Raw genomic sequence first — 16,882 nt, 5'->3', positions numbered from 1 at the left:
TATGCATATATTTAGCATCGGGCCTGACTTCCTGAGGAAAAAAAAAAAGTACTGCTAAACATAATCTATGATTGAATGAATTTAACACCAAACATTCCTGTATCTGTATCTCTTAGTATCTCCTTACAGAGCTGCTTCATTTTCTTATGAAAACAGTTAAGGACTGGGTCAGTTTATAAAAGATAAGTTGAATCTACAGCACAGCAGACATTAGACCAACTTGAGAGATGTCTTCTCTCATAAGAACACAGAACACTGAAACTCTTATTCAGAACTAAATGTAGGACATCCTAAGCTTCCTTTTCTTTCCCCAAAAATGTTTTTCTTCCCCTGGTACATCCTCTTTAGCTTCTGACCCTATGCAGTTCAGGGACTTTCTGAACCAGACAAAGCACCCAGATCACTGTGTTTGATCAGATACCTACTTTCAAACACTCTGCTCTTAAGGTATTCATTTGGGAATGGTGCATAGAGACTTGAAGCTGTCTCTCTTACATTCCACTCTCCTGCCTGAAGACAAAAGTGCAAACTGCTCTGTGTGAGCCTTTTCCTGTCCCTCTGTATTTAAACAAAATATAGCAGTTTTATTTTAAATGAAAGATAGAAAAACCTTTGAAATTTGGAAAAGTTTTATGTGATAAAAAAAAATTATGTCTAACTAACCTTTGCACTTCACTGCTTCATGAATATTAATCCATTCATTTTCCCCAAATCCTTGTGGGACAGCAAATAATTGGAATTTCTACAGATTGCTAAAATATTTACAACATTTGAACTAATTTTCTGGTTTTAAAGCAAGGAAAGAAGGCATTCAGTGATTAGGGTGAAAGAAAATGAGGTTTTGAGCACACCTAATTTTTGAAACCACATAGCACTCCATGACATTTTATGTTCCCAAGATAAATGCCCCATTTACTTTATAGACAGCTGAAAATGTCAGCAGGTCTACTAATCTAACTGCTGACTTTGAAATGGTGCACTTTGAAATAAGTGACCCCCTAATGATTACCTATAAGAAGTCTGAAGTACTGTGGGTTGTATTAAGAGAAACCGTTAGACACTGGCAAAGACAGGGACAGAGGGCAAAGTGATTTGGCACCTTAAAGTACTATTCCTGTGAAACCACTTACACAACACAAACATCTGCATAAACAACTTACCTTCCAACCTTCTCTACAAAATAAAAGCAGTTTTAAAAACTATAGGTCACTATGCAAGCTTGAGTTTATTCTAGAAAGCAATTTATCTTGTACAGTGAAGATGGCAGAATTCCAGCAGAAAAAAAATCAAGTACATAAGGAGCTAAATGAATACTGTCCTGACAATTTCTTTTTTTTGTTTATTAAACTTTTAAATGCTTTATTTTACAATTTAGTAATTTTATTAACTTAAAATCCTGAGTAAAGCTGGGGAGACGTTTTTTAAAGAAACTGAAAATACAGAAGTGGAAAAATATGTTCATACAGACATTTAATTCACCAAAAACAGACCATCACTATTGTTTCCTCTTTATACCTGGCCAATCAGCATGTTTCCTCTTTCCTATCTTAGCTTCCAGTTGTAGTTTCTGTTATACTGAAGTCTACTTTCCCAGACTCCCTTTCTTGCTATAGCTGGCTCCATCCCTCTCTCCATTCTGCCTTGGCTAAAAATGCAAATCTCTGCTAGCAAAGAAAAGTCTCAGTTTGAGCCCACAGAATTACAGCTAGTCCAATGACAGTAATTTTCTTACAGTGTAAGAGGAATCTGCAGGGAATTTGCTGCTAGAGTCCACAGAGATTTGGGTGAGTGTATGTCACAGTGATTTTCTATGACTTACAGTTTTAGCACAGGAGCAAAAAATATATCTTTGATTTTATTCTTGCAAAATGCTGAACATCACTGGCTGATGTTTGAAGGAAAGAAGCCTGAGGGAGATGCCTAGCATTGAATTTTTGTTGTTTTTTTTTAAATGGCTATGGTAAGGCAAAGAAGGCAGCATTCATAACAAGTACCAGTACCAGTTCATCCTAAGTCTCAAGATTCCTCATGGAATCGTGACATGATACATAAACATATGTAAGTCCACAAAAAGAAGGAAAATTAGAGACTAAGTAGTCTAAAAATACTTTTATTCTATTTCTCCAAATACAGGCAGCTAAATCACTGTGACTGTAGTTATTACATATCAAAGGCACCAAACTTAACTTTGTCCCATTCCACCCTCTCAATTATGTACCAGCTGAATGCAAATATGTGCAGGAGAAACAATGTGAAAGACTAATTAGAAGGTAATGCCATCTTAGGAACACTTATAATTGCATACATCACATTTCCACCCTGCTATTTCAGTATTTCAAAATCTGTGTGCACAAGTGTAATAAATACAGGCCTAATTTTACATGGCTCTTTTGAGTTCCCTTTGAAAATGTTCCCCCTAGGCTCAGTTTAACATCTTGTCAACAACTTACACGCTCATCTTTCGGGACTGACTCTCCTTACTTCCATTGTTCTTTTGGTCAGCTGAGTTAAATAAGCTGCGAGAAGAGCTGGAAGGGAAGGCAGCATTCCCACTACTACCAGCAGAATGAATCCGGAATGAATCATCTGGAACACAGAGGTGCAGATTAGACAAAGAATTTTGGTTGAAAACAGTACACAGAAAGTAAACACAATGAGATGTTTTTCCTGTGCCAACAGTGGCATATTTCCAATGGCAGTAATCCAGAATTTTAATGGAATGGTTCCTACTTAACATTTCTTCAAATATTTTTATGAAAAAGTCTCACTAAATGACTGGAATACACATTTTAAAATAAAATACTAGTATATTTAATGTATGTAAAGAGTGTGATTTCTTGGGCCAACCTTTAGCTGCTTAAAATTTAGCTATTTAATGTAATTTAATTGCCTAGGGCCTATCGGTAGTGAATGGAAAAACAGGTTTCTCTAAGAAGCCATTCATCTCACTCTTATCTTTAATCATCTCAATTCTTTATAATTTAGTGGACAGAACTTGAAACAGTAGTTTTCCCCCTCTTAATTCAGTAGAAGTTTTACATAATACTCATTCTCCTCATGTAAAATAGGTGGGGAAAAACTGGACACAAAACTTTTTATGATATCTGAAATTCCAACCAGGACATGACAAACTCAGTTTATTTTTGCTAATTTTAAATGAAAATTAAAACAAATGTATAGGGAAAAAATACACTTATTAGACAAGCACTTAAATGCTCAAATGTATTGGGTATCTATTATTCTGCCTTCTTAAGGAGAATGACATCTTAAGAGTATGCCTTTCTAATTGGGCCCATATATTCAGCACCCACACAAAAAAACTGAAGTAAATACATTACAATGATCTACTTACCACGAAAGGATAACATACAACTCTTTCCCACTCCTGATACTGAAGATGTGTACCCTGTAGCAGACCTTTTACTTTAAAAAAAACCAAACCAAACAAAATCAAACTGGTTATTTCCAGGTGTCCCTCTCAATTGTATCATCCTGCCACTTAATAGTATTGGAGGTTATTTCTGAGTTTATATGAAAAACTTAAATGAGAAAGTTACACCGAAATGTCTTTGAGAAATGTACTAAATTAGATTTAGCAATTAATATTGAAAATTATTTTTAATGTATTATAAAAGGTGATATATATGAACTTAAAAGGAATTCATAACCATTTCTAGGCTTCAGCATGCCTTAGATGGTTCTTCTTCCTTCAGTTAATCAATTAAACAGAAAGCTGAAAATATAAGTCACATTCAGTGAGCACATCACTTTCAGAGATCTATAAGCATTAATTTCATAAGAGCTGTCTATTAGCAAACATTTGCCTATGAGGTAAGCAATGAAGATTATAAAGATACTTAGGACACTTGTCTATGTTGCTGTATTTTGGATGCAGTACTTGAGTACTGAAAGATTGGCTTCGAACCAGCTTGGATTTTTTTTCTTCTTTGCCTGAAATTATAAAGAACATTTTTTAATATGAATGTTGCATTTCCTCAGTAATTAAGGACACTTTAAAATATATTTTTCTGTCAACCTATGGTAAATGTAGGAACAAGATGATTTAAATTCTTCAATTAAAGAAACAAACCTTATGCCATTATTTATATACTACAGAGTAAAACAAAACTAAAAACCATAGAATAGACATTTAGTTCTAGGAGAAGAATCTTTTCCTCTGTGCAGTAGGTGAAATTTGGGTCCACACATGTCAACAGCAGCTTTGCTGGGGTTTAACCTGATGACATGAGATCAAAGTATTCCAGGTGAGTTTTTGAACTGTTCTTACCTGCTGATGTACCAGAAGAGCTTCCAGAAATAGAGAGATTGATACTTTTTGCCAACACTGATGATGTTTTACTGTCTCTACCTACAAAAAAAAAGAAGTCCAGTATAATCCCTTCTCTCTTAAAACTTAAATTTATAGAAAAGAGAGGACATAACACATCGCAGACCTGCAGCAAAGACTAATAATATCTAATCCAGTGCTACTAGCACTTTAGAAATACCACAGAAAAGTATTTACACTATATCCCACAATAAAAAGAAACAAGATTACTAAAACTGTAATGTATTTTACTAATAAAGAAAAAAAATATTATTATATATTATTATATATTACTATGCATTATATAAGAGGCATTTTTTATAAATAACTTCAGAAATATGTGGCAACAACTTTTGTTTCCAATTTCTGAAACTCTATTTATTGTATAGTGTCTCCTGCTCCTTTCTCTACTACCTTTGTTAAGAGTAAAGCATGCATAAACATGTATACAAATAAACAAACTTACGCTTCTTTTCCAACATTTTATCATTAATATTTGTAGATCTTCCTTCATTTTTCTGCTTCTCTTTTTCTAATTGTTCCTAAAAGAATCAATAATTTTCTTAGCTATTACTCAGGTATAAGTAAATAAATTGTGTTTCCAAATGACAAGTCACATCTACTCTCTCCTGCTAGTAGTACAATCCCTGATGAATATCCAGAGAACCAGTTATGTAATACAGAAAGAAATCAGGGTACATATTTCATTTAGAAATCACAGTCTGAAGAAAGCTCCAAGTTTAAGTTCATATCTATAACTTATAACTAAAATTATGCTTGGCTTTTGGGGTTTTTTTATATTCAAAAAGATATAGACACTGGCAGCTGGCAATGTAAAAATTTTCTGTAACACAGACACTCTGAAAATAGAACAGGCACGACTTTTATTTCATACAATTCAATGAAAATGCTTTTCTTAAATTTTAAGGTGTGCACAGATATTCAAACTCTATAAAGATCTAAAATTAACGTCTACAGTTGATAAATCCTTATGAAAAACAAAATCAACTACGTAAAATTGTTGAGGTTCATGAATTTATTTGCCCTTCTGTAATATTACCCAGCTTAAAAGTATATTTCATTTGGTGAATAGATATCACTGCAACTTCAAAAAACTATACAACATTAGCTTATTTTCTGTACCATTTTAATAATAAAATTTGTTAAGTGAACCATAATTGCTCTAATCTATTTTTTTCACGTAGTTCTAATTACTACCCTGTCAAGAAAATAAAGAAGTAATTAATTCAGGTCAGGGTTGCTGGAAAATAGCTTCTACCAATTCAGCTACTAAAATTAAGGAAACCTACTAACATATCCACTATTAAAATCTTTAGCTGTCAGATACATTTAAGTGGACTGAATGGCTCCTCATCTGTTTGGGACAGCAACATGTCACAATTCACTGTGTCCATCTCAGGTTCCCCAAAAGCATGCCTGTCACAGACAATGCTTAATGAGGCCTTTGTGATACAGAAGGGTTACACTTATCAGTGGCTTATATAATAAAAATTCACGTGCTTTTCTAAAGTATAGCTGTAGAAACAGGGTAAAAATTGATGCCATCACACAGTACACAGTAACACAGAGCACACTGGAGACTATTTTGCAGCAGGCAAATACTTTCAGTATAAAAGCATTAACTGTATCTACCTGAAGACTGCTAGAGCAAGACTTTGAGTGTGTGATGCAGGTTCAGAGAACAAAGCCGAGCTCGAGACAACGGGAATTGGAAGGAAGTCTGTGGGTGAGATCTATTTGCTCATAGTGACCTGCAATATCTATGGACATCAAAGTGGACCACAAACATAGGAAACAATGACATTTTTTGGAACACTCTCGAATCTCTCCTGGTTCACTACAAAGAAGTTCATTTACTACAAGTCAGAGGAACCATGTTAACAATTTTATTATCAGCTATCAGCGACTCAGGTTCTCCCACCTCAGGCTGGAGGGGAGGCAGCAGAAAGGACTGCAGTGGTCTAATCTAGGCTTTGTGGAGATGTAGTGAAGACACAAGCTGTGGGCTGAAGTGCCTACTGCACCTTTTGCTTTTCTCTTTTTCCTGGCTAATAGGAAAGAAAGCCTGTAACACATAGCATTCATCAGCTTCCTTGGGACAAAAGAAGTTATGAGATTGATTTTGCCTAGGGAAGCTGTGTGTGAATTCTGGGGTGTTTCATGGATCAGCTTGTCATGTTATACACGGTATTTATCAAGAAACTCAAGTTTGCCTTTCTAATTGCTACAGAAAAATTTAAGTACTAAAGAAAAAAATGTTACACGTTACTTTGAAGGACTTTCTCCTATTATAAAGTGCAAAATAAAACCACGCACAGATTGTGAAACTGTCTGGTCTCTCTAAAATACACATTTCACCTACTTTAAAATTATTGCCTCATTAATATGTAGCTACAAACTATTTTAAAAAATGACAGTGTACTGATAAAATATACCATTTCCAAAAGGAGATGTTCTTGTCTCTCTTTTTCTTGATCCAATAAATCATTTTCACAAAATCTTTTCTGAAACTTCAAAATAAAATCAATAAAAATAAAAAATCACTACATGAAAATGGAAACTAAGAGTAGTTGATAAGTACTGAAGTTAGTAAGTACTTACAGCATCTACAGAGATCTCCATTCTGTCCAGCTCTAACACTGTCTATAAAGAAAATTAAAATATTATTTATTATTATTCAATAGCACACTGTGAAGCAAAAAAATGTCTTTTCTTCCTAAATATTTGAAGCCTGTGCTTTTATTTTTGTGGTACAAATGCAGTTTAGAAGTGTCAGAGAGTATTCTCAGAGCCCTTCTGAGACTCACAATGAATATAGATTCACAGAATATCTACATGGAAATCAAAATACACTCAAGGAAGCACCACAGCAAGAACAGCTATAGCACTAGGAACCAGGACTGAAAAAAAGAAACAGAGGAATCTGTCTAACTCAGAAGGTTCCACACAGGTGTTCACTCAGCCTCTCTCCTGCAGACTGGCCCTGTAAGGAAACCACCTACTTGAGCTATTTCCCTTCATGGTTCCTAAATTTGATACTCAGCATGGGCATTCCTTCAAGATGTACTTTTTTGAATATTCACATTAAAAACACACTTGTAACGTTTTAAAATCTTGTAAATACTTTTTCTGTGTATTGTAAAATATACAGACTAACAACATACCTCTGTCTCACAGGCCTGACGAGTTTTACTAGAATCAACATTCAATCTTTCTCTAATCATTTGCTATTTTTTCATAAAGGGCCATTGAGCCAAAATCCTGAATCTGAATCACTGCAAAATAACTGCGATATAAGTAACCAAGGAAACACCAACACTCCTAAATTGCACAGAACATACTATACTACATCATCTTTTAATTGTTCAAAATTGCATAACAGACAGGGAATTGTTCAATCTCCTGTTGTTACATTGTTGTTACAATCTTGTTGATTGAGAAAATCAACAGAAAGTATAAATTTAGTAATCTTAACTTTCAGTGATAAGGCCATGATTAAATGCTGCTTAAAAAGAAAAATGCTTACTCTTTTCACAATACTCAGGACATCTTTGTCTTTCTCTTGACACAGAAGTTTCCTTATACATAATTCCAACTGCTGAAGTAAATGTTTATCAGTGGGAATCTTCAGAGTAGATTTGACTTTTGGCAACAAACAGCATAGCTTCATTCTACAAAAAAAACCCAAACAAACAGCCCAAATATTCACCTTTTGATGCAGATATTTAATATATATTATTAATTCTAAATGCAGTGCATGCTAGCATTAGACACAAAATAATTAAGTTAGGTGGTCTTATTTTTCAGAAGTGATTGTTGCTTATGTGTTGTTTCCAGACATACTGTTTCCAAAAAGTCTCTATAGGTCATGAATACAGTCCATAAACACCTCTGGTTAGTCTGTTTTGTTGTTGTTTTTTTTTTTTGTTTTGTTTTTTTTTTTTTAATCTAGAAAAATAAGGAGAACTCCAGATTTTCCAAGTGATCTCCACATTCAACTTTATCAGTTACCTAAATATCCTGGAAATCCAGTCCACTGGTAGAAAGAACCCAAGTCTCAAAAAAAATTATGTTACTGCAACTCCATACAACTGCAAGGATGAAAACGTATCAGATAGTCTAAAAAGAAGAAAAGAAAGCCCTTCTTTCCCCTTCCTTTTCTTCCTGATTATGTCTGGTGTAGAAGGACCTGGGGGTGCCATTTGACAGCAGCTGAACATGAGCCAGCTGTGCCCAGGTGGCCAAGAAGGCCAGTGGCATCCTGGACTGTGTCAGCAACAGTGCAGCCAGCAGGAGCAGGGCAGGGATTGTCCCCCTGTACTTGTATAGCACCTTGGCCCTGGTGAGGTCACACCTTAAATGCTGTGTTCAGGTCTGGGACCCTCACTACAAGAAAGACATTGAGGGGCTGGAGCATGTCCAGAGAAGGGCAAGAAAGCTGGAGAAGGGTCTGGAGGATAAGGCTGATAAGGAGTGGCTGGGGGAACTGGGGGTGATTTGCCTGGAGAAAAGAAGGCTCAGGGGAGACCTTGTCACTCTCTGCAACTACCTGAAAGGATGGATTACTGGGGTAGGTCTCTTCCCCCAGATAACAAGCAATAGGACAAGAGGAAACAATCTCAAGCTCCTCCAGGGCCAGGAGAGCTTAGATTGGATATATAAACAAGTTCTTTACCAAAATGTTTGTTAAGTGGTGGAGTCACCATCCCTGGAGGTATTTAAAAGATGTGTAGATGTGGTGCTCAGGGACACGGTTTAGTGGTTGACTTATCAATCTCAGGCTAATGGTTGGACTTGATGATCTTAAATGTCTTTTCAAACCTAAACAATTTTGTGGTTCATTCCCTTGATTCTGAGATACTGTTTCTAAACTGTTTATATTAAAAAAATGTGTTCATTGCTTTTTATTTCATTAAACCCAAAATACTCTGCAGACTAAATTAAAAATATTCCATACATCTGACAAAATAAAAATTCCTTCATTTGACCAGACTGTAATAGAAATAGATTAAAAGAAACACCAAAAATACATGGTGATATTCTCTCAGAGTCAACTGGCTTTGGATCACAGACAGTCCTCTGCCAGACACGGTAACTCTGATTATAAACATTCAAAAAAAAATCACATTAATTCATCTTACTATTTTTCATTTTTCAAAATATTTTAATCAAAAATTAATTACAATTTTCCATTATCAAGTTACACCACACTGTAGAAATCCAGAATAGTATTTCCCTAAGTCTCTTTTAAAACCATCAGCTAATGACAATTTCTAACACGTAAACTTCACTCCACTGGGGACAGTGAATTTCTTTTGTACAAAAACAATCCAGAAAAGAATCAAGACAAAATAAATTTTAGTATCAGCTAAGGGATCGCAAGTTCATTCAAGTTTCCATTTAATTAAAGCATTTATTAAGGCGAATAAACTATTTCATATTATATACAAATTTAGTTTATTGTTTTAATATAATCCTCTTAATTTGCATGATTATGAAAATGAGACATGAATTTTAGTCTATATGTACAAAATGATTTAATTTTTAGGATCCTGCTGAGTTAAAATGTGGTAGTTATACTAAACACAGTATCTGTTTAAACAGTTTCACTTAGCAATACACAGTATGTGGTGAAGCTTACTGAGTGCACACATGTACTTGCAAATTCTGCTTACGTAAATCTCTGTGCAGCATTAATATTAGATGTTCAGATATGTAAATGATGACATCATGAATGACACACATCAGAAACAGGATTAAAAGCGTAAAATCACACAAAATATGTGACAAAAACCAGACTTTCCTAATGATAATAACTGCCTGGTCCCTATCCATTTAGAAAAAAAAAAAAGAAAAAAAACAGTACAAAAGTAACAGGAAAAAACACAGTACAAAAATGAATAACAGACCAAATTCCTTCATATATTGTACTGTTTTTCAATTTTCCTTAGCAATAAAGTATATACCCCTTTTCCATAACATAAAATCTGTGTTGTTGTCTAAGTTGTTTAATTCACATCACTGAAAGAATTGCTTGAGTGTTTTACTTTACATATAGTGACAATGAAATGGATGGGAATTGATGGAGATTGAAGCTGTGTTCTCTCTCCATGCCCATGAAACAGTGTATTTCTTTCTTCCCATCTACTGCTCGCTCTCCTCTGCCTCATTGTTCCCTTCACTCCTGCTTTTTGTCTCAAACACTCAGAACTGACCTGCTTCTTGGATTTTCTAGAACCATTTCCACAATCCCCAGCATCTTTAATACTGGTCATTCTGAAGGCTCTTTATGGTTTTACTCAAGTCCCATTATTTAAGCAAAACATATAATTTCTAACAGTATTTCTTAATACATTATTTAAAGCTTTTTTTCCTGTACACTGCTACATATTTTTCATACCTGACATTTGCCACTGGGTCATGTGTAAGTTCAAGCACAGGTAAAAAGAAGTATTTACAGAAGAATGATTTTGAAAACAGTTCCATAATGAATTCACATGTATCTAAAAAACGAAGTCTATTCCAGTAACTTTTTCCTTGGCCCAGTTCTGAAAAATAAAAATTTGCAGATATTATCTGTCAAGTTTTCAATGTCTGACAGAAAACATTTCAAAGGTTGACCTTTGACTTAAAAGATGATAATCACAGGCATCAAAAGACAATTTCTCAGCCTACCTCAATTCTGTCTTTTAGTTAAAAACTATAATTCTGAATTCAATTAATTCTGTCAGTGAGGACTTGAAAAGGCAAAAGAGCAAGTGAACTAGCTACTGTGTTAAACAAAGTCCTGTATGCCTTTCTAGCCTTGTCACACATAATTACATTGAGGAATGTCAATGGGAAATGTTAAAATTTCTAAGTTATCTTTAAAACATATCGCATACACCAAAACATCAACTTTAGGTGACTGATTAATAAATTAATTTCTGAGATTTATTCAGCACTTCTTATGCTGAAGCCTCTAGAGAATTTTACTTCTACAGAGGAACTCTGCTTTTTATACTGCTGCACCCACAGCTTAGTAATTTTGGCTAAGAGAAGTAGGGTTGGAGGGGTCTTGGCGTATTTATCAGTTTCTGCACTGCCTCTTTCCCAATCCATTTAGATAAGCTCCAGATACATTCCTCACATATGCACAGCACATTTTGCTGGTGATAATATGAGCAACTGAATGTCTTCCAGGCATAGTCCCTCCAATGACGGAAGGAAATTACACTGAATAAATGTAACTGTAAATAGACCTTCAGTCAAAACTAACTTTCATTTCTCAGTAATCGAGGAAAGACCGTCTTACGTTCAATCAGTTTCTGAATAACCTCATGTCTCTGCTCTTGTTTGCGATTGTAGCGCAAATAAACGCACAGAGTCCGAGCAGCTGCTTTTTGGACTGGCAGGACGTTCTTGAAAGAAATAATGGGAACATAATTAAATGTATCTGAAAGAATATGACTAAAAACATATATAGAATTTGAAAAAAAATAGCTAAAAAGTAGCCTAACTTTATAAATTCTGAAATAAATGTCATAATGTTAGGGAGAATTAGGAAGTTTGGCCAATTCCTTCTGCCCAACTCGTAGATTTAATTATTTTATATGCACCTTAAAATAGTCCACGTTCGCAAGGCACCTTCTGTATTGCAGGTGTTAGAAATAAAACTTGCAACATCTTCTCTTACAACAGTTTTGTTCTTGAATTAACTCAGTAAAATTTCAGACTAGTAGCTCTAAATGTAATTTATTATAGAAATGCAGAGTTCTTTATCATAAAGAACAAACACCATGTAATGTATGGAATCAGGAAAAAGAAGGCTTATTTCAGAGGAAAAAGTTTTGATTTAACTAGAAACAAACTGGTGATGAGCACAAGGAGAGGAAGAAGTCTTGGGTAGGAGGAAAATTATCAATCCAAATTTTGCTCCTCAAATGAGGGCAAGTTTTCAGCAAAGGTTCTCATAGAAAAAATGCCACAGTTTGGTATATCATATGAAAGGGAGAGTACTTTAATATAACACAGGAAGTACTACACGTAGCAAATATCCAGTGGTGTAACTTGCATTAACAAATAAAAACAAATGAGAAAGTGACCGGTGGGCTCACATTTGTCAAAATGATTGTCAACATCCTGTGAAGAAAACGGTAATAGATCTGATCACTTGGTATGATATGAGGGAGACATGCATATTTTTGTAGTAACTTCTCATGTGTTCTCCATTTTAAAGAAGTTGCTGCTCTCTGTTCTGCTGTTGTTAATGCAGGAATCAAGTCAGGAATAGAGAGTAACTAGAACCAGAAAGATAAACAGTGATTTTACATTTTCAAGCTGTGTGTCTTGTCACTATGCTTAAAAAGCAAATCCCAGCAATATAAGAAGGGAAGACTAATCCAAAAGCTATTTCAGTACCTAATTAAATACACTTTCATCTCCAATCCCTTCTCCTGACAAAGGAAAACTAAACACCATTCTCTTTCTAACACCCTTTTACAGATATTAAGACCATTACGGCAACTCTCCTCAGCATTCTCTTTCTCAAACCAAATGAATCCCATTTCTCTTTTATCCTCTTAATCTTTGCAGTTATTGTTCTCAATCCCCTAATTAGTTTTAGTAGGAATTAATTTTAGTAGGAATTATGCACCTTTTCTCAGTAGAATTTATAGCAGCCAAGCTAAATTCCCTTTAGCATTAAGAAGAATGTAACAGACTGCCACACCTGACATTGCATTTGCTGTATGTTATATACATTTACAGCTGTAAACTTAGGACAAATTCAAAGTCCTTCTGTTCCATCTTAGAGGTGAGGAGTCATGGAATAAACCATCATCCAGAACCACATACAGTTGAATTAGAAAAGGTGGGAGCTGAGTACAGATCTCTAAATTCAGTGTCTTTACATCAGGAAATAGATTTCCTTCTAGCAGAAGCCAGAAAATGGCACCCGTAACATACATACATACATCAATATGAAAAAGATTTAAAATAGGTATTAGCTATCATTCCCTTAACATGAAACTAAGTTTTGTTTTGACTTAACTGTAGTTAATTAGAAAAAGAACATGTGTAACTGTTCATTTTCATAATAACTCTAATATTTCCAAACATTTTGTTAATGTTAAAGCTTATAAAGTCAGCAATCAAAAAAACCAAACAGAAATTTCATATCTCTCCAAAGCAGAAACTAATCATGAAAGCTTTTTTCTACAAGATTTGTCTGAAATTTCTTACTACCTTCATTTAGAAAAAAAAAATTAAAAACCTTATGAGAATACCCACCTTGCTTTCCGATCCATTGTTTTCTCCTCCATTAGTCATCAGTTCAAGGATTTCAGGAAGGTGACCTACTAGGGCATCTAACACCTATTTAAAGAAAGGCTGCATGAAAGAGGTCTGTAAATGAACTCAACTCCATTTTTAAATCTCACCAACATATCCCTGCTGACACCTTTTAAGTTACTGCTCTCTCATGTTGAAAAAAAAAAAAAAAAAGGAGATTAGTTGCATTGATTAGTTGGATTGATGACTGATACTTTAAGGCAGTAAGTAATATAAGCATTACAGGTCTCAGTTTTTATTTATGTGATCAGACAAGTTTTCTAACTGGAGCAGTCTAACTTATTACTGGAGTACCTGATATCATAGAAAATGATGATTTTTTTTTCAAAAATATAAATATGTCTCTTTTTTCCATCCAAAAAAATTCTCACCATGTTAACTGCAATAGAACTCATTCATGTTCTATAAAAGTAATCTTGGACCAAATCTCTTTCTGTAAATCTTGATCTTCGAGCCATATATACAACTTCTTTATCTCCTCTTCAGTTGGACAATAAAAATAAAACACAGCAAAAGACCTTGAATCCTATGAACTATTATTTTAATGGTACAAAACCCAAAATTTTTTAGAGTCTGTAAGGTAATAAATAATACAGCAATTACAACTATTTAGAATTAGTATTCTTAAAAGCTAATTAATTTAGACAGGGTTTACTAAATTCAAACACTTTCCTATTTTCCTCCTTTTTATTCACAGAAGGCTGGCATCCTTATGCAGAGTCTGTGCAACAGAAGTAAAAGCTGTTAATCATTTCAAATTGTTACTCTACTGTGTTAGAGAAGAGTTATTAAACATGAAGATAATCTGCTTTGATGTAACAGGCAAAAAAAAGTTCCAATAAAAGTGTATTACCTCCAGTGACTCATCCTGTAATAGCGTTACCAGTTCTTTATGTATTGTATACACATCAGAATTTAAAAGCTTAGCAACCTAAAAAATGACAGTAAGATAGCAAGGTGAAACATTCTTCAGTTCTATGGAACCGTGCTTACTTACTCTACAGCAAGCATGAAGAGACACAGAAAAAAGTGTTTAATATCAGCTTCCTAAAGTTGTGTACCTTCCCAGTGATCACATTAAAAATATGCTTATATAAAGAACATGAGTCAAATAACAGGTCTATTACCTAACTACAAAACATGCTTTTAGAATTAACTCTATTTCACATTTACCAAATGGCTGCACTGCAAGGCTAGAAATTTCCTTGTGGAATATTCAAATGTTGTAAATTAGGAGAGTTAAGAGTCAGCCTGCTGTATAATTTACAGAAGATAAAACACAAAATTTTCTTAGCCTGTGCTGGATTTTAAGTTTCCCCAACATTCCACCTGAATTTTTCACACTTACTTCTTTTGGGTTTTGACTATGACTTATGTGATTCATAAGTCTCATGTAAATTTAAAAAGAAACACTAGCAGTCCATCTCCACACTATTAAAAAGGTTTTATAGCAAACATAACACAAACTTGAGGAATGAGATTTTTTTGCCACAAGAAATATTTAGATGATTTTTTAAATTTTTTTTAAGCGAAGTGAAAATAAGAGCTTCCTCCCAATCAAAGTGAAGCTTTAATGAAATGGCTACAAGGGCTCTTCTTCTTTGGAAAATAATCCAGCTAGTAGGGAATGCCATAAATTACTCAGTTTTGTCTGACTAGTTAAGCTGTTAAAATTAAATCAACAAGAACTAAATGTACATTTAGACCAAGGTATAATTTTACAGTTTTTTTTAAGTGAGCTAAAATACTTTCCTTATACTCAGGCAGTACCTGAATAGTGTTATAGGGCTGAAAGAAAGTATTATGTAGAATTAGGTGCTAATTTTACAATTTCAACAATTATGTTGGACTATCATTCATTAAAACAAGGAATCAATAGGTAACGTGAACTGGAAATCAACCCAAGTCCATTAAAATGGTGGAAATAAAGCCATTTCCCCCTCTACTATTCATTTAAACGTTTTCAGCAAACTTCTTAATTTACCAATTTCCCCAGCAACAAAATGGGATCAAAGCTGAGCTCAAAGACTGAAAGACAAGGATTCTCAGTGAAAGAGTATGAAAACATTGAAGATTTCCCTATATTGGTTTCTATATACAGGAAAGTGTATTTTAATTTCTGGAATTCACTCCATATAGTTAATACTGCCTATGCATTTGTACATTTAAAAAATTATGAAAATAACAGAATTTATATAAGCTGAATGAAAATATAAAAATGCATATGCTGTTACATCCACATAAATTTCCAAGTAGTTTCATATTAAATTGAGCATTTCATTTAGATTTGTTCCACATAAATATTCCTCACACACACCAGCAAACTACAGGTCTAATTTTTTTCAGGTACAAAAGGGGGAAGTTCCTTTCTACCATTTTTCTGTTTTCTAATACTATTTAAAATCTTCAAATATTGTAGTTACTACATTTGTTTATGTTTGTAGTACTATATCATCAAAAGTTTCTTCTAGCTCCTTACAATCTGACCTAGCAGTAATCTCTTGTGGCCACATGTTACACAACTTTAATAAAATAATGTGTGTATATGGGCTATATACAGAGGTTAGAAGGAACTGAACACCCTTGACAAACTAAACATTTCCTCAAGTCTTTTTATTTTGGTTGAACAGTCACAAATGTAAGCTTAAAGATCAAAACAAAATAAAACAAAACTATGGGAGCATTAACAAACAACCAGTGTAGACTTACTTCAAAGAAGCTTATGGCCATGGTATATCTGACAGGAACCTCAGGGTCATGACAAAGGCAGAAGAATATAGAATAAAGTTCTAAATGGAAGTTCTTTGGATCCACAAAAATAATCATAGCCTGTGGAAGGATAAAATCCTTTATAAACTACACAGCTAAAGGATGACACCAGCAGAGATTATCAAATGAACTTGAGAGGTAACAGGTTACTATTTTAAGGGGGAAGTATGGAAGTTTTGTTGGCCTTGTTAAAAGACAGGCACCAGACAAAACCCAGAGTTGAGAACCAAACTGAATTTATTTATCTTCCAGACATGCTGCATGTTGTTTTTCCGAAGGACTAAAACCATGAGATACAAAACTTCAGATTTATAAATATTGTTAATGTTTCTTTTTGTGGCAAAAACTGCAAATGCATACTTCAAAAACAAACAACATTTTAGCAAGCGCTGCAAAGCAAGAATCTGAATTTCAGTATGACTGTGTTTGTACATA

General features: G+C 34.1%; 1 protein-coding gene across 1 annotated transcript in view; it reads right to left on the bottom strand.

The window, feature by feature from the left end:
- PPP4R4 (protein phosphatase 4 regulatory subunit 4) overlaps positions 1-16,882 on the bottom strand; it is a 37,020-nt gene that overhangs the window by 2,419 nt on the left and 17,719 nt on the right. Inside the window, exons 9-22 of the mRNA XM_062494699.1 lie at positions 16,388-16,507; positions 14,532-14,609; positions 13,619-13,702; positions 12,445-12,627; positions 11,643-11,748; positions 10,749-10,896; positions 7,875-8,019; positions 6,950-6,991; positions 6,784-6,858; positions 4,794-4,869; positions 4,289-4,369; positions 3,858-3,951; positions 3,353-3,423; positions 2,451-2,586 (exon numbers count right to left, since the gene is read on the bottom strand). Coding sequence (XP_062350683.1) covers positions 2,451-2,586; positions 3,353-3,423; positions 3,858-3,951; positions 4,289-4,369; positions 4,794-4,869; positions 6,784-6,858; positions 6,950-6,991; positions 7,875-8,019; positions 10,749-10,896; positions 11,643-11,748; positions 12,445-12,627; positions 13,619-13,702; positions 14,532-14,609; positions 16,388-16,507 — 1,439 coding nt within the window. The remainder of the gene's footprint in view (positions 1-2,450; positions 2,587-3,352; positions 3,424-3,857; positions 3,952-4,288; positions 4,370-4,793; positions 4,870-6,783; positions 6,859-6,949; positions 6,992-7,874; positions 8,020-10,748; positions 10,897-11,642; positions 11,749-12,444; positions 12,628-13,618; positions 13,703-14,531; positions 14,610-16,387; positions 16,508-16,882) is intronic.

The sequence above is a fragment of the Cinclus cinclus genome, chromosome 6 (assembly GCF_963662255.1).
Source record: "Cinclus cinclus chromosome 6, bCinCin1.1, whole genome shotgun sequence".
Taxonomy (NCBI): Eukaryota; Metazoa; Chordata; class Aves; order Passeriformes; family Cinclidae; genus Cinclus; species Cinclus cinclus.
Note: the sequence above shows the minus strand (reverse complement) of the source record. Positions and strands in the feature narration are given on the sequence as shown.